The following is a 25,405-nucleotide window of genomic DNA, read 5'->3' as shown; positions in this document are numbered from 1 at the left end:
AAGTATTAAACTCACATGCTTTAACCATATGCATTACGTACATCTGGAAATCAAAGCCTGATGACAAAAGCCTGGAGACATGTCCTGGAGTGGGAAAACTGCCTGTGTGTGTGTGCATGGGTGGGAGGAGGAATGGGGCTTGTTTTGCTGCTGCTGTTTTATTGCTGATTGTGTTCAGTGTACTGCTTAACATCATGGGCATGCTATTTTATTTATTCATTTAGCAATACAACACGGAACATGTTCTTCGGCCCCATGAGCCAAATCGTCCAGCAACCCACCTATTTAACACTAGCCTAATCACAGAACAATAAAATGACCAATTAACATTCTAACCTATACCTCTTTGGACTGTGGCAGGAAACTGGAGCACCTGGAGGAAACAAATGCCCTCAGGGGAAGGACATGCAAACCTCTTATAGACAACATCAGAACTGAACTCTGATGCTCTGAGCTGTAATAGCATCACACTAACTGCTATGCTAAGTTGTTGCTGAAATGTTTGGTGACACCTTGACGGCTGCCCCTAGCACATCCTTAAGTTATGTTGGCTGTTACTGTGAACGACACATTTCGCTGCATGTTTCCGCATACATGTGATAAATAAATGTGAATTTCAAACTGAAGCTCAGGGATGGAGGAGGGATAAGGAGTAATTGTACAAAGAGAAGAGATACTACAAATCAATCACACACTGAAAAATGCAAGAGTCTCAACAATTACAACACAGCAATGGATTCAGTCCCTAGACTGTACAGAGTTTGAGCGTCTTAGCTACTTGGTTTATTACTGTTACATGCACTGAGATCCAGTGTAAAGCTTTGTTTTAGACACCATCCATACTGATCGTTTCAAAACATATTGAGAGCTAGTAGAAGGACAAGGCAAAAACAGAATGTAGAATACAATGTTACAGTTACAGAGAAAGAGCAGTGCACAAAGACAATAAGGTACAGTGAGGTAGATTGAGATATCAACTATTCATCTTTATCATACAGGAGTTCTTTTCAAGAGTATGATAACAACTGAATTGAAGCTGCTGGTACATGTTCTCAAGGTTTTCAATCTTCTGCCTGATGAAGAGGGGGAAAGAGAATTACTGGCCTGGCAGGGATTTTTGATTATTTTGGCTGCTTTCTCAAGACTTGTGGGAAGGTTTGCCAGAGCTGGCGTGGAGTGTTTAAACTAATTTGGTAGGGGGGTTGTAACCGGAGTAAGTGTTGACAACGGAGGAGTTGGTATATAAGTAGATGCAGAGTTTCATGAGAATCTGAGGAAGACATGTAGAGGATAGGGTAAAGGTAAAGTCACTGTGATGAGTTGAAGTGTAACATGGGGGCAAAATTGAAGTGGGTGACGAATAGAGAATTGAAGATGTTTTATTTGAATGCAAGTAGTATACAGAATAAGGTAGAAGATCCTGTAGCATAGTTACAGATTGGCAGGGATGATGATGTGGCCATCGCTAAGTCATGGCTGAAAGATCATAGTTGGGAGCTTAACATCAAAGGATACACATTGTATTGAAAAGACGGGCAGGTAGGCAGCGGTGATGAAGTGGCCCTGTTGTTTAAAAAAAACAAACTGAAATTCTTAGAAAGAGGTTTGTAAGAAAGAGGTTAGAAAGAGGTTCGTATCCTTGTGGGTAGAGTCAAGAAAATGCAAGAGTTAAAAGACCCTAATGGGAGTTATATACAGGCCTCCAAACAATAACCAGGATGTGGAATATAATTATAATGAGAGATAGAACATGTAGGTACCAAGAACGATAGTCATGGGGGGATTTCAATATGCAGGTGGATTGGGAAAATCAGGTTGGTGCTGGATTCAAAGAGGGAATTTGTTGAATGCCTACAAGATGGCTTTTTAGTGCAGCTTGTGGTTGAGCCCACAATGGAAATTCTTAATAGGATATTGTGGAAAGAACCAGATTTGATTAGGGAACTTAAGGTAAAGAAACTCTTAGGAGACAGTGATCTTATGATCAAATGATAGAATTCAACCTGCTGTTGGGAGGGTGAAGATAAAGGTAGATGTATTAGTAGCACAATGGAGTAAAGGCAATTGCAGAGGCACGAGTGTGGAACTGGGTAAAGATGATTGAAAGAGGACACTAGCAGGGATGACAGCAGAACAACAATGGCTGCAAGTTCTGGGGGAAATTTGGAAGATGTAAGATATATACATCCCAATGATAAAGGAGTTTTCCAAAGGGAGGTCGAGGCAACTGTGGCTGATGAGGGAAGTCAAAAAAGCATAAAAGGAAAAGGCAAATAACAGCAATAATTTTTGAAAATTAGAGGATTGGGAAGCTATTAAAAAAACAACAGAAGGCAACTAATAAAGTCATAAGGAGAGAAGAGATGAAATATGAAAGCAAGCCGGCCATTACTATAAAAGGGGATACCAAAAGTTTCTTTCAGATATATAAAGAATAAAAGAAAAACAGGAGTAGATATCGGATCCCTGGAAAATGACACTGCAGAGGCAGTAATAGGGTATAAAAAATGGCAAATGAATTTAATAAGTATTTTGTGTCAGTCTTCACTGTGGAAGACACTAGCAATATGCCATAAATTAGAGAATGTCAGGGAACGAAGTGAGTGTAGCTGCTACTACTAAGGAGAAGGTGCTTGGAAAGGTTTATTGTCATTTAGAATCCACAAATGCAATGTAGTTAAGAAATGAGACAACGTTCTTCCAGAATGATATCACAAAAGCATATGACAAAACAGACTACACCAGAAGATCCACATAACGTTTGGCAATCCCCAATCCAGAGTCCAGAGAGGTTACTGCATATTAATATTGCGCTACCATCTTAGCGCGTTCCCCAGAAAGGAGCTCCAACTCCACTAGACAAAACAAGACCAAAAACTAAAGCTACAAGACCTGCACAAAACCACTTAGTTACAACAGTGCGAACAATAGTATAATTGATAAAAAACAGACCATGGGCACAGTAGAAATAGTCCAAAGATGTTAAAAGACTATAAGTTCAAAAGAAACCACCACACAGTTTCCACAAGTCCTTAGCTAGCTAATAGTCTTTCAGTTCTTGTTTGGGGGATTTTTGCCCATTCTTCCTTGCAAAAGGCTTCTTGTTCTGTGAGATTCTTGCGCCGTCTTGCATGCACTGCTCTTTAGAGGTCTATCCACAGATTTTCGGTGATGTTCAGGTCGGGGAACTGTGAGGGCCATGGCAAAACCTTCAGCTTGCGCCTCTTGAGGTAGTCCATTGTGGATTTTGAGGTGTGTTTAGGATCATTATCCTGTTGACGAAGCCATCCTCTTTTCAGCTTCAGCTTCTTACCAGATGCTGTGATGTTTGCTTCCGGAATTTGCTGGTATTTAATTGAATTCATTCTTGCTCTACCAGTGAAATGTTCCCCTTGCCACTGGCTGCAACACAAGCCCAAAGCATGATCGATCCACCCCTCTGCTTAACAGTTGGAGAGGTGTTCTTTTCATGAAATTCTGCACCCTTTTTTCTCCAAACATGCCTTTGCTCATTGCAGCCAAAAAGTTCTATTTTAACTTCATCAGTCCACAGGACCTGTTTCCAAATGCAGCAGGCTTGTTTAAATGTTCCTTTGCAAACTTCTGATGTTGAATTTTGTGGTGAGGATGCAGGGAAGGTTTTTTTCTGATGACTCTTCCATGAAGGTCATATTTATGCAGGTGTCGCTGCACAGTAGAACAGTGCACCACCACTGCAGAGTCTGCTAAATCTTCCTGAAGGTCTTTTGCAGTCAAACAGGGTTTTGATTTGCCTTTCCAGCAATCCTACGAGCAAATCTCTTGGAAAGTTTTCTTGGTCTTCCAGACTTCAACTTGACCTCCCCCGTTACTGTTCACTGCCATTCCTTAATTACATTACGAACAGAGGAAATGGCTACCTGAAAACGCTTTGCTATCTTCTTACAGCCTTCTCCTGCTTAGTGGGCATCAATTATTTTAATTTTCAGAGTGCCAGGCAGCTGCTTAGAGGAGCCCATGGCTGCTGACTGTTGGGACAAGGTTTGAGGAGTCAAGGTATTTATAAAGCTTTGACATTTGCATCACCTGGCCTTTCCTAATGATGACTGTGAACAAGCCATAGCCTAACAAGCTAATTAAGGTCTGAGACATTGATAAAAGTTATAGAGAGCTCAAACCTCTTGGGGTGCCCAAATATTTGCATGGTGCTCCTTTCATTTTTCTCACTCTAAAGTTGTCGTTGTGGCTATCCCTCGAGGTTGACGGTCGTCATTCTGTTTCCACAGAGTGAAGACACCTGTGTGTGTATTTGTTTCACATGTACTTGATGTTGCACTTCAAGAAGCAAACAATACTTCACAAATCAACCAACTGATTCCAATGGCATGGACACCATGATGATTGGAGCTGATGGATTTGTTGCGGCCTACATCTGCCTTCACAGCTGTTGAGTTCCAAGTAACTTCGCCCGCCTATTCCACTGTTGTGGTCTTGGTTGGATTGTTCTTTGTCAGGGACTTCACCCTCGATCTTACTGCCATGGGTGACCCTACCAGGAGCGTAGCTCCAGACGGCATCGCTCTCGGGATCTCAGGACCACGCAAGCTTCTCCAACACAACAAGGTGACAATCCACGGAGAAGAATCTTGCTTAAAATATTGAAAAGAATGTTTCATCTTTAACTTTACGGCTTTTGGAGATCATCTTCTACTCAGTTAACTATTCACAGTAACAGAAATTTTGACCGGGGTGCCCAAACTTTTGCATGCCACTGTATATATAAAGCTACTTATAATTAAGCTTGTTCACATTAAGTTGTTTGTTAACTTATTCAAGTTCTTTGAGAATGCAGTGAATATTATGGTCATGGGGGTGGGAGGTATTAGGTATTCTTTTGCTTGGAATGAAGTTGAGTTTATTGTCAAATGCACAGGTACCTGACTTCACAGGTTTAATGTGCAACACAGGGTATTGCATAAGAAACACAATATTCAGAAGAAAAACATTAATTAAACATAAACTATACCCAATTTTTACAATAAAAATCACAATTAGAACAAAAACAAAGTCCATTTTAGTGTAAAGTGGCCGGTGTAGTTATAGTGTTCCTGAACTGCAGTGACTAGGGCTGTGCCAGTTGGTTCAAGAACCGAATAGTTGAAGCTGTTGCTGAACCTGGTGGGGTGGGACTTCAGGCTTCGTACCTCCTGCCTGATGGTAGCTGCAAGATGGCATGGCTTGTTGATGGACATTGCCTTCTGGATGTAGCATCTCCTGTAGATACTAACAATGGTGGTGGGGGGGGGGGGGGGGATGTGGCTGTGATATATTCGGTTGAGTCTACCACTCTCTGCAGCCTCTTATGTTCCTAAACATCGAATTGCCTTATCTGACCATGATGCAATGTCAGTTTGAAGGCAGAGATGAGGAAGATTTTAGTCTCTAATGTTGCGATGCTTTGAGACTCTCTTGGCCAGAGTACTGTAGAGCTGGAGGTACTGAGCACCTTCAAGGATGAAGCAGGCGGATGTTGGACTGAGGAAGTGACTGATTGCACAGAATAGGGGAAGAGTAGTGTTGAGATCATGATCAGATCATTGACATCACAACAGGCTGGGGGAATACACACCTGCTCCTATCTTGTACATCTTTATGAATCTTTACAGTTTCTGAATGTAATGACTAGTAATAATGATTACAGAAAACCAGTGTAGCAGTCACAAAAGGAAAATCATGCTTGATTAACGGGTGGTTGTAGAGGCAGGTACATTAGAAACATTTAGGAGACTTTGAGGCACAAGGAGAAAAGAAAAAAATGGAGGGTTATGTGGGAACTGAACTCACTTTTAAAGACTTCATCTCATGTTCTCAATAATTGCTTATTCATTATTATTTTTTCATTGTATTTACAGTGAATGCGTGCAAGAAAATGAATCTCAGCAATGTATATGGTGACATATATGTACTTGGATTATAAATTTACTTTAAACGTTGAGGGAAGGGTTAGATTGACCTTGGAGTAGATTAAAGGGTTAGCATAATATTGAGGTCTAAAAGTCCTGTACTGTGCTGTGTAGTCTCCATTCTGTGTTTGCAGTAAACAATCTCTCATCAAATGGGTTGGGATTGGAACAGGAACATTACCGATGTGATCCTGAACCAGGATTGGCTCAGTGGATGCCGATGGTTCGCTCATACCAGACTTGTTCACCGCAAAGACACGGAATTGATAGGACTTCCCTTCAGCCAGATCAAAGATTGCAAGTCGTGGTGATCTCGTGGCAATCTCCATGTTGACCCTTTGCCAGGAGGAGCTGCCGGCCATTGTCTGAAATAGAAATGAGAAACTCCTGGCAGGAATGGCCCAATTGCCCATTTAAACGTTCGGTACAATGCATTATGGATAGAGAGTTTGATTTGCATTTTCTGTCACTAAAACAATCTGCCGACAATATCAGAATTCTGCTCTTCATATGATCTGTAAGTGATCTGTAAATGAATACACCAATTATCAATGTTTTACAATTGGTTCTTGTGCACTTTGTAATACTGACACTTTATAAGGCAATGTTCAGACCACATTTAAAGTTTTGTGAGCAGTTTTGGGTCACTTCCCGACATTGGAATTGAACTCCAAACTCCGGAATACCCCACACTAACCACTGTGCTATTGTGCTATGATGTCCTATTTAAGAAAGGATGTGCTGGCATTGGATAAGATCCAGAGGAGGTTTATGAGAATGATCCCAGGAATCAAAGGGTTAACATTTGAGGAGTTCTGGGTCTGTACTCATCCATACTCATTCGAAGGAGGAGGAGGTATCTCATCGAAACCTATCGAATATTGAAAAGCCTAGATACAGTGAATGTGGAGAGGAAATTTCCTATAGTGTGGGAGTCCAGGACCAGAGGGCACAGTCTCAGAACAGAGGGATGTCCATTTAGAACAGAGATGAGGAGGAATTTCTTTAGCCAGAGGGTGGTGAATCTGTGGACATCATTGCCACAGATGGCTGCAGAGGACAAACCATTGAGTATATCTAAAGAGGGGGTTGATAGGTTTTCGATCAGAGTGTCAAAGGTTACAGGGAGAAGGAAGGAGAATGGGGTAGAGAGGGATAATAAACCAGCCATGATGGAGTAGTGGAACTGACTCAATGGGCTGAATGCCTAATTGTGTTCCAACGGTCTCATTTTCATATATGAATTTTATTTATACACACACACAGTGCCTTGAAAAAGTATTCAGCTCCCACAGCTATTTTTACACTTTACTGTCTCATTTTCTTAATCTGAAATACTAAAGTAGGATGTGTTAAGCTAACCTACAAAACATTGAGCATCATGTCAAATCAAAAGAAAAATTCCAAAACTTATTAACAATCAGACTAAACCAAACGAAGACAAAAAAAGCATTCAAGACAAGTCAGGAAAATGATAATAGAGAAGCATAAATCTGGGGAAGGATTCAGAACAGCCTCAAAGGCTCCTTAGAGCTCAGTGCAGTCCTTCATGAAAAAAATGGAAAAAATATGAAACCACAGCCACACTGCCTAGATCAGGGCACCCCTCTAAACTTAGTCACTGGAGAGGACCAGCACTCATAAGAGAATCTACTGTGACACCAACAGTCACTGTGAGTGAGCTGTAAAAGTCAGTGACTGCAATTGGAGATGAAGTTCACAGCTCCACAGTCTCCAAAGCCTTGCACAAAAAGGGTACTTATGGAAAAGTGACAAGGAATAACCCCTTGCTTAAAAAAAGAGCACATCCTTTCTCATTAAGACTTCATAAAGCATCACTTAGAAGATACTGTAAAGATGTGGAAGGTCTTTTTGTTGGATGAACTAAAGAGGAACTTTCTGGCCTCAACACAAAGTGGTGGCATAAATCTAACACTGCACACATCAGCCAAGTAACACCATGCCTACTGTAAAGTACTGTGGAGATGACATCATGATATGGAGATACTTTTCTGCAGCTGGGACTGGAAATCTGGTCAGGATAAATTGTAAGATGAATGCTGCTAAATACTGGATCCTGGATTAAAAACCTGCTAGCCTCTGCCAGAAAGCTTAAGCTGGAGAGTAAGTTAATCTTTCATCAGGACTACAACACAAAGCACACTGCCAGAGCAACCATAGAATGGCTTCAAATGAAGAAAATTGATGTCCTCAAGTGGCTCAGTCAGAGTCCTGACCTTAACTTGATTGAACATCTCTGGCAAGACCTCAAGATTGCTGTCCACCACTGCTCCCCAACTAACCTGGCACAGCTTGAGCAATTTAGTAAAGAGGAATGGGCAGATCTTGTTCCATCATGATGTGCAAAGGTAATAGAGATTTATCCAAAAATGTCACTGGCTATAATAGTTGCAAGAAGTGGTTCAGCTACAATATTGCTCGAAAATTAGTGAGCCTTGTAGAATTCTCTCTATAAATATGATCTAAAATGTGATCAGATCTTCACACAAGTCCAAAAACTAGATAAAAAGAATTCAATTAAATGAATAACACAAAAAAATTATACTTTTTCATTTATTTATTGAGAAAAATGAAGAGTCCAGTGTTTCAATCAATGGGATGACAATCAGGTGTGAGTGTGGGAGGCCCTGCCCTATTTAAAGAACATAAACCTGGGACTTCACTATAAAAGTTTGATCTTTACCACAGAAGTTTTTGGAAGTGTGCCATACCTCAATCAAAGGAGATCTCTAGGACCTCAGAAAAAAAAGTTGTTGCTCACCTGGCTGGAAAAGGATACAAAACCATTTCTAAAGGGTTTGGGCTCTGCCAATCCACAGTCAGGCAGATGGCGTACAAGAGGACAAAATCCTACACTATTGTTAATCTCCCCAGGAGTGACTGACCAATAAAAATCACTCCAAGAGCAATATGTGTCATATTCCAGGAGGTCTCAAAGAATCCCAGGGTAACATTTAAGGAGCTACAGATCTCCCTTGCGTTGGCTAATCTCAGTGTTCCTGAGTCTACCATCAGGCAAACACTGAACAACAATCAACAGTGTGCATGGCAGAAATGCAAGGCGGAGGCCACGAAGAACATTGCTGCCCATCTAAATTTTGCTAAGACCACATGGATAAGCCAGAAGGCTCCTGGAAGAATATACGAGTCTAAAATAGAATGTCTTGGCTTAAGTGAGAACCATTATGTTTGGCGAAAAGCAAACACTGCATTCCAACACAAGAACCTCATCCCATCTGTGGTCCTCGAACACACATCCTCAAACACCGGAAATGTTTGGCTGAAGTTATTGTGTACAAGGGGGCCACACCAGTTACTGAAAGCAAAGTTTCACATACTTTCTCCAACAAATACATATAACATTGGATCATTTTTTCTGAATAAGTAAATGAAAAAGGATAACTTTTTTGTTATTTGTTGAATTGGATTCTCTTTATCTAGTTTTAAGACTTACTTGAAAATTCTACATGGTTCACAAACTTTCTAGCACCACTGTAAGTACTCAACAAAGGGAGATGAATACTTCTGAAATGCAGACATTTCAGTTTTTAAATTTGTTGCTTTTCATGCTTTATAGTCTTCCCTATTTTTTGAGCTCTACTGTGAAAAGGAGCATATGATTCACAAATAAAAAATCTTGGTGAAGTTGACTGTAATACTCATTTATGTGAACAAAGAGTTGGGGGCTGAATACTTTTTCAAGGCACAGTATTCCTCCACACATTCCCATCAGCTCCCCCAGATTCTCCTGCACACTAGGGGTAATTCCTGGTGTCCATTTAACCTCCAAATCTGCATATTTTTGAGATGTAGGGGTAAAATGGAGCACCCAGGGGAAACCCACCTGGTCACAGTGAGAACGTGCAAACTCCACACAGACAGCAGTGGAAGTTGGTATTGAACATGGGTCACTGGCACAGTGAGGCATTAGCTTCACCCGCTATGTCAGTGTGCTATGATACTGTGTGCCATAACATGGACATTTTGTTTAACTTTACCTTGGCCTGTTGCAGCCAGAGATCTCCAAAAGGTGCAGGGTTTGGAAGGGGATTGGGGAGGTGGGTTAAGCTAAATAATCAGAAGTTTCGAACCATTAATTGGGGCTGTGTGTCATTGCCACATCACCAAGCGGCACTGTGGGTCATTTCAACAGACAGTATTGCTCCTGGTGTTGTTAACCCTTTCTCTTACATTCTGGACTGTAGCTACAGTAATGCTTACCCTTTGCAAAAACTGTGGCCTATTTTCGTCAGTCTTGAGAACAGCACAAAATAGGTCATTTGACACATCCAGAACACTGCAGCCCCTTTGAACCACCCTTCCCTAAGTTAACCCATCAGCATCTTAAAATGAAGTTATAGCTTGAAGATTCAAAATTTATTTGTAAATTACAAAATTACAAAGGCAACAAAATTAAATTGTCACAATATCCCAGGAGTACAGATGCAATACCTTCTCAATGTAGTACTTGAGTGGATCCCTGCCCCGTGGATCTGGGGGTTCCCAGCTGAGCACGATGTAATTCTTGTTGGTCTCGGCTGCGTGCACATTCGTGGGTGAGCCAGGGATCTTTACATCGCCTGTCCAGGGGTGGAAGAAGATCTCTGTTCCTAATGTTCTCATGCCTAAAGGTCTCATAGCAAGCACATGCTTGTGGATTAAAGAACCAATTCCAAAAAAAGATATATTGCTGTGCCAGTACAAGTAGACTGAAGAGAAAGATCACATTTAGTTGGAGATGACTGCATGACAGAGGATGAAGGTGAACTTCCTGATCTTTGGGTAGATCCTCAACTTGAAACATTAACTCTGTTTCTCCCCTCGTAGGTGCTGCCTGACTGGATTCAACATTTTCTGTTTTAGTCCAAGATTATCTAACATTTAACATCAGGGACTAAAAGGCCTGTACTGTGCTGTAATTTTCTATATTCTATTCCAGTGTGACTACAATGAACCTGCGCCTCTTCTACATTTCTGTGGAGCTGGCTGGGAAAAGACGCTCCAAGAATTCAGATTGGAAGTAAGATAAGTGATTCACATTGCTATCATGAAAGGGTGTATAGATATTGACTGTAAGTCCTCATGAGAATTATTCAGGATGCAGTTCGGTGGGCTGGTCATTCAGATCAGGACCCAGTGAAATGGAAGCTGGTTTGGGATTCACAGGCCAATCTGTGACTAAATTCTGCCACTGAAGACGGAGTTAGGTAAGTTATTCCTTTCTTTTCTATAATAGTCTGGGTTGACGTCTTACACTTAATTCCAGCAATCTATCTGGATTAATCACATCTTCAATTAATTCAGCACCTCTCCATGGACTCTGTCTACACTTCTCACTGCCTGTAAAGCAGCCAACATGGTCAAAGACCTCACCCACCCCGTTCATTCTCTCTTCCCCCTGTCTCTTCAGGCCAAAGATACAAAAGCCTTGAGAATTGTGTACCACCAGGCTCAAAGACAGCTCCTACACACTGTTATATGACTATTGAATGGACATTGCATCTCACAATCTACCTTGCACCTTATTGTCTCCCTGCACTGCAGCTTCTTTGTAAATGTAATTTTGCATTGCTACTGCTTTCCCTTGTACTACCTCAATGCACTGTCGTAATGAAATAATCTGCAAGGTCGACATGCAAAACCAAGTTTTCCAGTGCAACTTGTGACAATAATAAACAAATTGTCATACGAGTCAGAGTCCAGGACCAGGTTTTGCTGGGTTATTCCAGCCACCCTGCATGCAACCAACTCTACTGGTCAGTGTAAGCACTGGTAAATGTGAGAATGAATAATGGTGGGCTATGTAGGAGATTTACTTAGAGTAGGTTAAAAGATTGGCACAACATTGTAGGCCAAAGGGCCTTCTCTGTGCCGAAATGTTCTACGTCTAGGTTCTATGTTCCAAATTGGTCAAGTTCTGGCAACCATTCCAGCCCAGTCTCAGAGCAGTCTTGGCATCACTGCCAGCATTCCCACCTGGGAATTGTCTCTTGTGCCAAGTCCTGGTATAACATGGTCATTTGGATGGAGATGTGGGCCTGAACGGAAGAATTGACATCAGTATTGTACTTTTTAAAATTATGTTTTGATAAAGTGCTCAAGGTCTTTGAAGTGATTCCAGTTTCTTATATATTTTTAAGAAATCTTGATAAATAGAGGAGGATATAAAGGAGGATGCAGCATTGGACAGTCAGGGAGCACACGATTGAGGGAGGACATCCTAGAAGGCTCTTCAAACAAGGACATAACGGTAGAGGTCAGGAACAAGGGGGGTTTTGTCATCCTCCCAACAGTTAACAGGAGTAGAAAAATATTTTGCATTTAAAATAAAAGTATTTATGCTTCAGAAACATTGAACAACAATCGCAGCTGTGACAGAAGCTGTGCTTAGGCATGTGGATTTGCCATATGTCTGAGTTTTGTGAAGGAATTTTAGAGGCAAGGAGTGCTTGGCCCAGGGATACAGGATCATCCCATCACTACATTTAAACTGGGCAAAGAAGTAACAGCTGGATACAACATAGTGAAATGTACGGGTATGCACATTAGTATAAAGAAAATTATGCGGACTCTTCACTAACCAGGGAGCAAATTCAGAAATCAGAGGAGCAATGGGACTTGGGAGTCTTCATGCAGGATTCCCTAAATGTGAACTTGCAGGTGGAGTCAGTGGTAAGGAAGACAAACACAATGTCAACATTTGTTTCAAGAGGACTGGAATACAAGGGCAAGGATGTAATGTTAAGGCTTTATAAGGCATTGATCAGCCATATTTTTGAGTATGGCGAATGGATTTCAGCCTCTTATGTAAGAAAAGATGTGCTGGAGAGGGTCTAGAGGAGGATCATGAGAATGATCCGAGGAAAGCAAGAATTAATGTATGAGGAGCATTTGATGTCTCTACACTTGTACTGAACAGAGTTCAGAAGGATGAGGTGGAATCTCATAAAAATCTACTGAATACTGAAAGGCTGAGATACGATAGTCATGGAGGTTGTTTCCAATAGTTGGGAAGGATAAGATCTAAGAGCACAGCCTCAGAGTAAAGGGACGTCCCTGTTATAATAAGGTGAGGAGGAATCTCTTCAGCCAGAGGGTGGTGTATCAGTGGAATTCACAAATGGCTGTGGAGGCCAAATCATTGTGTGTATTGAAGGCAGAGAGTGGTAGGTTTTTGATTGATAACCTGGTTAATGGTCACAGGGGGAATGGGGATGAAAAAGAATCAGCAATAATTCAGTGGCAGAGCAGACTCAATGGCCTAATTCTGCTCCATATATTTTATGATCCTGCCATGAAACCCACATGGTGCCAGGGAGAACATGCAAACTCCATGCAGAGAGTGCTGGAGATCCAGTTCAAACCCACAACCTTTGAGCTGCTCTCCTGCTCCATTCCTGTCAATGAAACTGATTTCAAGCCAACTGCTCATTTTCTAACTCTCATAACATTTCTTTCTAAACTGAAGGTTGACCTTGGACTAATCTCTATATTATACACTTACACGCTGCCACAATCCATCGCAATGTGTTCTGATCCACTTCAACTTGGCAGGCGAAAGGTTAATCCTCAATATGAATAGCAGATATGAATTTCAAGCATTTGTTAGTCACACAATACTTTTTGCAATATCCATGTTTTTAATAGCCAGAGTTAAGATGCACAAAGAAAAAATTTGGAACTAAACCAACCTTCCAGGTCATCCTGGGAAATCACGATCTGCCTACTTGCATCATAGTGGATGGCTGAGAAAGGAAACAACAATAAAGAAATAGTGTTCAGCAAGGGATATGAACAAAATTGATCAAAAACCTTTGCAAGAGAAGACAAAGACATTTCATAATGTGGCTTATATTGTAATTACATGCTGATATTCATGTATTCATAATCAGAATGAGACAAAGTATCATTGGCATATGTCATGAAACTTGTTCTGCGGTAGCAGTACATTGCAATATATAATAATAAAAACTATGAATTACAAAAACATATATAACAAAATTAAATTAAATAAGTAATGTAAAAAGGAGCAATAAAAAAGTGAGGTAGTATTCATGGGTTCATCGTCCATTCTGAAATCTGATGGCTGACGGGAAAAAGTTGAGGGGTACTTTTCATTCCATATCTGTATTTTTAACCTTATTTATTTATAATATTCATTCTGTATAATTGATGAAGGTTGTTGCATGTCACACCCTGACCAACACACCACAGCAATTTCCAATGTAAATGTACATGAAAATGTAAATGGCAAATCAAGCTGATCCTTGAAAAAAATTAAAGATCTAAACAAAATGGCAACTATTTTTTCTTTTAACTTCTCTCTATTTTCTATGTTTCTATCAGGTACAGTGTTCTGAGTTGGATGATCAGCCATGATCATACTGAATGGCAGTGCAGGCTTGAAGGGCCGAATGGCCTACTCCTGCACCTACTTTCTGTGTTTCTAATCCACTGTCTGCTCCCGCTCACATTGCTCTCCCCACAGGAGATGTGCTTCTCCTCTTGCCGGTTCCCACCACCCAGGAATACAAACAGTCCCTGCAGGTGAGGCAGTTGCTCTGCTGATCAAGTGCACTACATCCTCTGCTTGGGATGCAGTCTCCTCCACGCCAGAGGAACCAAATGCCCATTAGCAGACTGCCTTCCCCTCCCCCACCACATACCTGGCTGTCCACAAGTGGACACTAACCTTCCAGTGCCAGCAATTTTACCACCCTCATTGACCCTTCTACCCATCTCGTTCTGATACTCAAAGAACGTCACCTTATTTACCACTTGGACGCTTCGCATCTGGGCACCTCATCTTCTCCTGGCCATGTTACACCTGGGCTCATGGGCACCTCATCTCCTTCTCCTGGCCATGTTACACCTGGGCTCATGGGCACCTCATCTCCCATCTGGGCACCTCATCTCCTTCTCCTGGCCATGTTACACCTGGGCTCATGGGCACCTGATCTCCCATCTGGGCACCTCATCTTCTCCTGGCCATGTTACTCCTGGGCTCATGGGCACCTCATCTCCCATCTGGGCACCTCATCTCCTTCTCCTGGCCATGTTACACCTGGGCTCATGGGCACCTCATCTCCCATCTGGGCACCTCATCTCCTTCTCCTGGCCATGTTACACCTGGGCTCATGGGCACCTGATCTCCCATCTGGGCACCTCATCTCCTTCTCCTGGGCATGTTAAACCTGGGCTCATGGGCACCTCATCTCCCATCTGGGCACCTCATCTTCTCCTGGCCATGTTACACCTGGGCTCATGGGCACCTCATCTCCCATCTGGGCACCTCATCTTCTCCTGGCCATGTTACACCTGGGCTCATGGGCAGCTCATCTTCTCCTGGCCATGTTACACCTGGGCTCATGGGCACCTCATCTCCCATCTGGGCACCTCATCTTCTCCTGGCCATGTTACACCTGGGCTCATGGGCACCTCATCTCCCATCTGGGCACCTCATCTTTTCCTGGCCATGTTACACCTGGGCTTATGGGCACCTCATCTCCCATCTGGGCACCTCATCTTCTCCTGGCCATGTTACACCTGGGCTCATGGGCACCTCATCTCCCATCTGGGCACCTCATCTCCTTCTCCTGGCCATGTTACACCTGGGCTCATGGGCACCTCATCTCCCATCTGGGCACCTCATCTTCTCCTGGCCATGTTACACCTGGGCTCATGGGCACCTCATCTCCCATCTGAGCACCTCATCTTCTCCTGGCCATGTTACACCTGGGCTCATGGGCACCTCATCTCCCATCTGGGCACCTCATCTCCTTCTCCTGGCCATGTTACACCTGGGCTCATGGGCACCTCATCTCCCATCTGGGCACCTCATCTTCTCCTGGCCATGTTACACCTGGGCTCATGGGCACCTCATCTTCTCCTGGCCATGTTACACCTGGGCTCATGGGCACCTCATCTCCCATCTGGGCACCTCATCTTCTCCTGGCCATGTTAAACCTGGGCTCATGGGCACCTCATCTCCCATCTGGGCACCTCATTTTCTCCTGGCCATGGGCACCTGATCTCCCATCTGGGCACCTCATCTCCTTTTCCTGGGCATGTTACACCTGGGCTCATGGGCACCTCATCTCCTCATGAGGCGGTATCATGGTAGTGGTTAGCGCAATGCTATTATACCTCTTTTTATCGGAGTTCAGAATTCAATTCTGATGCAGCCTGTAAGGAGCTTATGTATCCTCCTGGTGACTGTGGGGGTTTCCTTTCAGTGCTCCAGTTCCTCCCACATTTCAAAGATGTACCAGTTGGTAGATTAATTGTCCTGTGATTAGTAGTGTTAAATAGGTGGATTACTCTGCGGTGCGGTTCAGTGGGATAGAAGGGCCTGTTCCGTGCTGTATCTCTAAATAAATAAATACACCCCCTCCACCATCAACCGTGCCCCCTCCCCCATCCCCGGTATCTTCTCTCCCATCTTGGCACCTTGCAGCGCTTGAGACTCGGAAGTGAATTTACGAGTTTCTGATCATCGTCTTTTGGACGTGATCAGGTCTTTCTGCTTCAGTATGCCTGCTTTATGAAGTATTATAGAGCCACAGAGTGATGCACCGCAGAAACAGACCTTTCGGCCCAACTCATCCATATTACCAGCATACCCATGTGAGCTCGACCCATTTTTCTAACATTGTTCTATATCCCCTTTGAACCTTTCCAGTCTGTATACCAGTCCAACATTAGATCTGTATCCACCTCAACCAGTTCACCGGCAACTCATTCCATATACCGAACAAACATCCTCTGGATGAAAATTTACCCCTCACATCCCTTTAAGTCTTTCCATTTTCAACGTAAACCTGTGCCCTCTAGTTTCCCACTCTCCTACCCTGGGAAGAGACCATGTGCATTTTCCCTCTCTCTGCCCCTCATGGTTTAAAAAATCTTGATAAGGTCACCCCTCAGTCTCCTGCACTCCAGTGAGAATATTCCCAGTCGGTCCCAGTCTGCTTATAGCTCATTGTGCTTTGGGTTGTTTTTGACACAGCTGATAAATTCAGAAACTGTTCTGAGCTTCAAGCTTGCCCACTGGCTGCGCTGATAGTGCGGTGGGACTGGGATTGACGTGATTTAGCATGTTTGTCAGGTGTTTCGTCACCTGTACTGGGGGATGTTTCAGGGCATCACTCCTTACTTGGAGTACAACAAGAACGTTACAGCACAGTACATGTCCTTCGGCCCACCACGTTGTGCTGACCTTAACCTACTCCAAGATCAATCTAACCCTTCCCTCCTACATCGCCAAAATTTTTCTATCATCCATATACCTGTCCCTAATATATCTGTCACAACCACCACTCCTGGCAGTGCATCCCAGAGCCTGTGTTTACAATACTTCACAGCCCTGCTATTTTGTAAGTAAACGATAAATACTGATGGAGAAGAGATCAAGGACAAAATTAATTTGTAAATGGAAAAGTACTCACTCTGAAGCCTCGCGAGGTCAGCGGGGTCAAAAGCTGTCACAGCATCCGTGACTCTGGAAGGCTTGCTGATCCCACTCTTATTAACAGCTCGTACACGGAAGATGTAGGACCGGCCTTCAAACAAGCCAGTCACGGGATACTTGCAGATTTTAACCGGAGCATCGTTACACTGGACCCAGTTGTCTGTCCCAGCTTCACACCTGCAGAAACAGTGAGAAGATGTCGACACTTGTACCACTGACTGGACACCATAACCTCACCCAAATTAGACCTCGAGTGCAGAGTCATGTTCTACTCTGACATCGAAATTTGGTTGTGGCCAGAATACAAATGAGCTCAAACACCATGCACAAAATGTTGGAGCAACTCAGCAGGTCAGGCAGTATTGATGGAGGGAGATAACTATTTGACATTCTGAGTTGAGACCCTTCATTTAATCCTGATAGGTTCAACCAAAAAAGTTGGCTGTTCATTTCTCTCCATAGAAGCGACCTTACCTGCTGAGTGTTTTATGTATGCTGATCAAATTTTCTATTATCTGCAGAATCTCATGCATCTACAAATGAGCTCACCCAGCTCTAGCATTTGGATCATATCCCTCCTTGCCTCACCCCTACATGTACCTATCCAAGTTCTTCTTAAATGATACTAATGTACCTTCCTCAACCAGTTCCTCTGGCAGCTCGTTCCATTAACTCATCTCCCTGTGACTGATAAGTTGCCCTCAGGTCCCTTTTAAATCTTTCCCCTCTCACCCTAACCTGTGTCTCCTCATTTTGAAATCCCCTGCTTTGGGGAAAAGGCTGTTACCATCCGCCTCATCTATGCCTCTCATAATGTCAAACACTTCTACAAAGTCTCTCTGATCCTCTAATGTTCTAAGGAATAAAGACCTAGCCTGCCAACCTCTCCCTATAATTTAGGTCCTCTAGATTGTAAATCTTTTCTTTATTCCTTTCAGTCTAACCATGTCTTTCCTATAACAAAGTAATCAAAACTGTACACCATACACCAAGTGCAGCCTCACCAATGACTTACGCATCTGCAACATAATGTCCCAACTCCTGTGCTCAGTACCCTGATGCTGATTTTGGTGGATGTTCACCAAATGATTACACAACGAGCTCCTTTAATCTGATGGTATGAAGACCACCTCCTCCTCCCTTCCTTCTCTGCTACAAGTTCATACCTATCGACAAAATATCCAATCACAGGACTCTCATGGGTGACATTTGGTGGTTTCCAGGTGAGGATGACGTAGTCCTTATTGGCATCGTAGTACATGACATCCATTGGTGCTCCTGGGGCTCCAGCCACTGGGGCAGCAGCATCTATGGAGGCAAGAACAAGGGGGGAACATTCCTGTAAGCCTGCACACTCTGTCCAGTGAGGCACTCATAGCTGGTTTAACTATAGTCAAAACTTTCCGGAAACAGGCTTGGGGAATATATTCAGGCAACCTGTATTACAATACAGTCTGCAGTAGAGGGCTAGGATATGTAGTTGGCATGGGAAGAGGTTTACCAGGATGCTACCTGGACTAGAGAACATGTCTTATGAAGATAAATTGAGTGAGCTTGGGTTTTTCTCGTTGGAGCGATGAGGATGAGAGGTGACTTGATAGAGGTGTACAAGATAATAAGAGGAATAGATAGAGCGGATTGCTAGAGACTTTTTCCCAAACTGGAAATGGCTAATACCAGGGCACATAGCCTTAAGGTGTTGGAGAAATGCATATGGGGATGTCAGAGGTAATTTTTTTTACACAAAAAGATACAGTAAGTGTGTGGAACATTCTGCCAGGGCTTATAGCAGAGGCAGATCCATTCGAGACGTTTAAGAGACTTTTAGATGGGCATACAAAAAAGCTGGATGAACTCAGCAGGTCGGGCAGCATCCGTTGAAAGAAGCAGTCAACGTTTTAGGCCGAGACCCTTCATCAGGACTGAAGGAGGAGGGGACAGGGGCCCTATAAAGAAGGTGGGGGGAGGGTGGAAAACCAATCAGAGGAAACATCAAGGGGTGGGGGAAGGGATAGGCAGGAGAGGTGAAGAAGGAATCTGAGGGGAAAGCACTATGGGTTGTAGAAGAAGGCAGAGTCATGAGAGGTGATAGGCAGCTAGAAGAGGAGACAGAGTGAAAGTGGGATGGGGGAAACAGAGAGGGAGGGAATTACCAGAAGCTGGAGAATTCAATGTTCATACCAAGGGGCTGGAGACTACCCAGATGGTAGATGAGCTGTTGCTCCTCCAACCTGAGTTTGACCTCATCATGGCAGTAGAGGAGGCCATGTATGGACATATCCGAATGAGAATGTGAAGCAGAGTTGAAGTGAGTGGCAACCGGGAGATCCTGTCTGTTGTGGCGGATGGAGCGTAGGTGCTCGACGAAGTGATCCCCCCAATCTACGTCGGGTCTCGCCGATGTAGACGAGGCCGCACCGGGAGCACCGGATGCAATAGATGACCCCAACAGATTCACAAGTGAAGTGTTGCCTCACCAGGAAGGACTGTTTGGGACCTTGAATGGTGGTAAGAGAGGAGGTGTAGGGACAGGTGTAGCACTTACACTTGCAGGGATAAGTGCCAGGTGGGAGATCTGTGAGGAGGGACTGCGGACCAGGCAGTCGTAGAGAGAATGATCCCTGCGAAAAGCAGAGAGGGGTAGAGAGGGAAAGATGTCCTTAGTGGTGGGGTCCTGTTGAAGGTGGTGGAAGTTGCAGAGGACAAATGCTGGATCTCGAGGCTGGTGGAGTGATAGGTGAGGACAAGGGGGACACGGTCCCTGTTGTGGTGACAGGAGGATGGGGTGAAGGCTAAAGTGTGGGAAATGGTGGAGATGCAGGCGAGGGCATCATTGATGACGGCAGAAGGGAAACTACGGCAGATGGATGAAGGGAAAATGGAGGGCGATGTGGAAGTGAAGGGTTAGATTGATCTTAGAGTAGGTTAAAAGGTCAGCACAACATCATGGACCAAATGGCCTGTCCTGTGCTGTACTGTTCTATGTTTAGAAACTGTTTGCTAAAAATGTATTCCTTTCAGATGAACATAGCTGTATCTTACCATGTACAGACTGTGGAGTAATATGACCAAATTTTACCAATGACCTCAGGGACAACGGAGTGCACTCGTCTCACACAGTTGAGATCTTCGAATTGGAAGGAGCAAATGAGTTTCTTCACCTGTGTCTTACTGAGATTTGGAAAGAAAACTGAGGGACGAGGAGGACAGAAAACTGAGGGACGAGGAGGACGGAAAACTGGGGGACGAGGATGATGGAAAACTGAGGGACGAGGATGACGGAAAACTGAGGGAGGAGGATGACGGAAAACTGAGGGACGAGGATGACGGAAAACTGAGGGACGAGGATGACGGAAAACTGAGGGACGAGGATGACGGAAAACAGAGGGACGAGGATGACGGAAAACTGAGGGACGAGGATGACGGAAAACTGAGGGAGGAGGAGGACAGAAAACTGAGGGACGAGGATGACAGAAAACTGAGGGAGGAGGAGGACAGAAAACTGAGGGACGAGGATGACGGAAAACTGAGGGAGGAGGAGGACGGAAAACTGAGGGACGAGGATGACGGAAAACTGAGGGACGAGGATGACGGAAAACTGAGGGACGAGGATGACGGAAAACAGAGGGACGAGGATGACGGAAAACTGAGGGACGAGGATGACGGAAAACTGAGGGAGGAGGAGGACAGAAAACTGAGGGACGAGGATGACGGAAAACTGAGGGAGGAGGATGACGGAGAACTGAGGGAGGAGGATGACGGAAAACTGAGGGAGGAGGAGGACGGAAAACTGAGGGAGGAGGAGGACGGAAAACTGAGGGAGGAGGAGGACAGAAAACTGAGGGACGAGGATGACAGAAAACTGAGGGAGGAGGATGACGGAAAACTGAGGGAGGAGGAGGACGGAAAACTGAGGGAGGAGGAGGACAGAAAACTGAGGGAGGAGGATGACGGAAAACTGAGGGAGGAGGATGACGGAAAACTGAGGGAGGAGGAGGACGGAAAACTGAGGGACGAGGATGACGGAAAACTGAGGGACGAGGATGACGGAAAACTGAGGGACGAGGATGACGGAAAACTGAGGGACGAGGATGACGGAAAACTGGATGGCTATACTGGAGGGTATATTTATTTATTTTATTTACAAATACAACACAGAACAGTCCATTCTGGCCCAACAAGCCTCACCTCCCATTAACCCCCCAAGAACAGGACAATTTACAATGGCCTATTAACCTAACAGGTGTGAGATTTGGACTGCAGAAGGAAGCTGGAGCACCCAGAGGAAAGCCATATGCAGATGGGAAGGAGCAAACAAACTGGCTTACAGAGGACAGCGGAATTGAATTCCCAACTCCAACGTTCCAAGCTGTAATAGTGTTGCACTAAGTGCTATGCTACTCTGGCGTAGACTGACCTTAGAGTAACTTGAAGTGTCAGCAGAACATCATGGGTTGAGGGGCCTGTACTGTTCTATATATAATATTCTAGAACCATTTGTAAGGGGCTGGGTAAGTATTCATCACAAGCAAGGTTGGATTTCTTACCTCTCACAAACAGGTAGGCACTGTGCTGGGAAATGCCGCCCCTGGTAATCAGGCGCAAGGTGTACAGGCCCTCGTCATCTTTATTCAGGTGAGGCAGGGTGAGGATGGCAGTGCCGTCTGCATACTGCATCGAGGCCCACTTCGACTTCTTTATCTCAACATCTACAAAGGATCACAGGGAGAATAAATGTAAGAGAGCATGGTCAATCAAAACCAACCCTAAGTCTGAAACTCAGGACTGCAGGTCAATTATTCACCAGAGAAAAAACTGGAACTTTCACTTCCATGCAAGTGGAAATCAGGTCGTTTCTAGAATAGTTCAGTGCCACTCAGCACACTGCACAAACTCCCGATTATAATACAGTCAGTAAGATAAAGCATTCCTAACTCTCTTTATCAAAGCTGGCATGAGTAAATGTGGTCTTTATTTGGACATTCGTTTCAAGACTTAATGGTCAGGATGTCAACCATCTGCCATCAAGACTCAATCCTAAATATATTTATCAACTGTTATAATTTTCTACAACAAAACTCAAAACAATAGATACCTAGTCCATGAGTACAATTCGTCAACAGAAACTTGTATGTTAAGTAAATGCTACTGAAATTAAAAACCAGTGTCCAGCAGTTCAGCATCTCGCCAGTAGATGTCAGTAATAGCCATGGACACCGTGTAGATCAGAGGTGGGCAAACTTTTTGACTTGAGGGCCACAAAGGGTTCTAAGATTTGACAGGGGAGCCGGACCAGGAGCAGATGGACGGAGTGTTTTGGTAATACACCTCATAAGAGAAAATAAAATATCATGGGATATGTAGAAAACATGTGCTTTAATTTCAATTGAAAATGAACACATGCATTACAACAAAATATCTGTCTTTGAAGTCCCATGGTATTTAGCTATTTATTGAAATGACTTTTAAAACACTGAAAATTAAATGAATAAAATACAGCTTTTTTTAATAGTAACAGTTATTATTTTAAAGCACTGAAAATTCTGTTATCCTTCAAGATATTATCATCATCACTCTCCTCCTGACTGTCTTTATTTCAAAAACGGTAGGAGATGCAGGTCTACTTGTCCTGGTCCTTCTTATTCAATTGTCCCCTGTGCCAAAACTCAACAACGACCAGCACAAAGACAGAACAGTGACAGCGCGCCAGTCTGCGGAGCGCGTCATTTGATCTGGAGCGCATTTTTTATTTTGAGAACGTACGTGCACCTGAGCACTACTCATGTCCATCACTTAACAGAAATGACATGTAACATGTAAGGCTTATTGAAAAAAATATTTTCAAATGCATTTTTTACATTACACAATGAAGAAACTTATTTTTAATTTCAGTGGGAACAGTGTTGTTGGTCTCCCTTTTTAGCCAGCGCATCAAAGTCTGGATTTAGTTTTGTTGTGGCGATTCTCAGGATGGATCTGAGGTGTTGGTCAGTTAACTTGGATCTGTGGCTGGCTTTGTTGATGTTCATGACACTGAATGCCTGTTCACACAAATAGGTCAAGCCGAACAAAGAGTAAAGCGCAAATGTAGAGTAATACGCTGCACCTCAACAAAGGTCAATGTGTAGCGGTGTGCTACATGCAGCGCTAAAATTACGACACGGAGTTGGTAACTGCAGTCGAAGAAAAAAACTTTATTCGAAATCCCCAGCCTCACTTTTATGCCTCCCTCAACCTGCCCCCCGTGGCGCAGAGGCTCCAAAGCTCTGTGCTCGCAAATCCCCGCAGGCTACCTCCCTTAGCCGGAACGCTGGCTAATTGTGAGCCGGTTCGGATGTGCCAGGAAATGGGTCGCCACAAATGTATATAGAGTGCGTCATCTGTTGGGAAAACGCCAGAATTGTGGGGAAAAAACGTTAACAAGGTTTATTAATATAATTTCATCAAGTTCTGCGGGCCGGATTAAAAAGCTTAACGGGCCGCATATGGCCCGCGGGCCGTAGTTTGCCCATGCCTGGTGTAGATAGAAGTAGTGGCTTTTAAAGTTCAAGTTCTGGTTTATTGTCATGGGCACATATACACAGGGTATAAATGCCATGAAAGTGAGCTTTTAGCAGCAGAGCACAGAAGGAACATGAGAAAAAATGCCCTCTGTAAGTATCAAAGACTGGAGGCGGCCTGTCCTGGGGTTGGAGGACTGTACGTGTGTGTGAGGGGGTGGGTGGATGGGAGGCTGAAAAAGGGGCTTCTTTTGCTGCTGTTGTTTTGCTGCTTGTATTTTTCTGCTGAACACGGTGGGCATGCTATATTGGTGCTGGAATGTGTGGCCACTGTCCCTGGTCCATCCTCAGGTTGCGTTGGTTATTAATGCAAATGACACCTTGCAACTGCATGTTTCAAAGTACATGTTGCTGGGATTGATTTTTTTTAAATTATATTAGTTAAATTAATGTAAGACTAAAATCATAGTTTTCATCATGTCAGTAAAAAGAAACCATAATTAGTATTTTTAACAATTGAATTTTTAACAAACTCATATTTTTCAGTGTGTGGTGGTCCCCATTTACTGGCAGAAGGTGGTATACCAGTTACATATACCTTTCTCATTGGCTGTTAACACATTATCTACATGTAAAAGAATGTTTTAATTATATAACCTTTCGAGTGGGTTCTGTTATCTCAGGAATCCTCTGTTACTTCAATTATAAAGCTGACAGATTTTTCAAAGGCGTCATCTTTTTATTGAATTTCTTTAATCTCTGCTTTGCTTCTCACTTCATTTCAAACGCTGTGTATCTTTGTTTATACTTTAAAATAAACATTTGCAGATAATCAATGAATCAAAGTTTCTCACTCATTCCTGAACTCCTAAAGAACCCAGGGATTGAAAATTACTGGGATCTGACAATGTGGTAACTAAACCTGAATCTGAATTGGAAGGCACTGGCTAACAGGGCTACCAGTCTGTCCCAGGGTTTCTGTGCTACGGTTTGAGTTTCAACAGATCTATCCAGAGAGAATTTGCTTCCCCAGGGTGTGATCATGTTTGAGAAGAATGGTCTCTTCCTGAAGTGAAAACCACAGGTTTTGATGGTAAATCATATTGCTTGTGGATGCACATGAGAATGATATAAAAATCAAACGCATTACACTTCTCAGGAAAACCTCCAAGAGGTTCACATGCTTTGGTGTTCAAAGTTTCAATGGTGGGGCAGTGTTGGTGGTTCAATTTGGAAGGTGAGGGGATTCACAGAGTCACACAGCATGAACACTGGCCCTTTGGCCCAACTGATCTATACTAACCAAAACTCCCATCTTATCTAGTCCCATTTTCCTGTGTTGGGCCCACATCCCTTTAAACCTTTCCTATCCATCTTCCTGTCCAAGTGTCTTCTAAATGCTAATGTACCTGCCTGAACTACTTCTTCTGTTCCATATACTCACCACCCTCTGGGTGAAGAAGATACCCCTC

General features: G+C 43.5%; 1 protein-coding gene across 1 annotated transcript in view; it reads right to left on the bottom strand.

Annotated features, from left to right (window-relative positions):
• The window catches only part of myom2b (myomesin 2b), a 116,875-nt gene that overhangs the window by 37,271 nt on the left and 54,199 nt on the right, over positions 1-25,405 (bottom strand). The window contains exons 9-14 of the mRNA XM_059982038.1: positions 21,981-22,142; positions 18,600-18,741; positions 17,411-17,610; positions 13,655-13,708; positions 10,416-10,543; positions 6,124-6,307 (exon numbers count right to left, since the gene is read on the bottom strand). Of these exons, the coding sequence (XP_059838021.1) occupies positions 6,124-6,307; positions 10,416-10,543; positions 13,655-13,708; positions 17,411-17,610; positions 18,600-18,741; positions 21,981-22,142 (870 nt within the window). The remainder of the gene's footprint in view (positions 1-6,123; positions 6,308-10,415; positions 10,544-13,654; positions 13,709-17,410; positions 17,611-18,599; positions 18,742-21,980; positions 22,143-25,405) is intronic.

The sequence above is a fragment of the Hypanus sabinus genome, chromosome 10 (assembly GCF_030144855.1).
Source record: "Hypanus sabinus isolate sHypSab1 chromosome 10, sHypSab1.hap1, whole genome shotgun sequence".
In the NCBI taxonomy this organism is placed as follows: domain Eukaryota; kingdom Metazoa; phylum Chordata; class Chondrichthyes; order Myliobatiformes; family Dasyatidae; genus Hypanus; species Hypanus sabinus.
The sequence above is the reverse complement of the archived record's forward strand: the minus strand, read 5'-3'. Positions and strand labels throughout refer to the sequence as shown.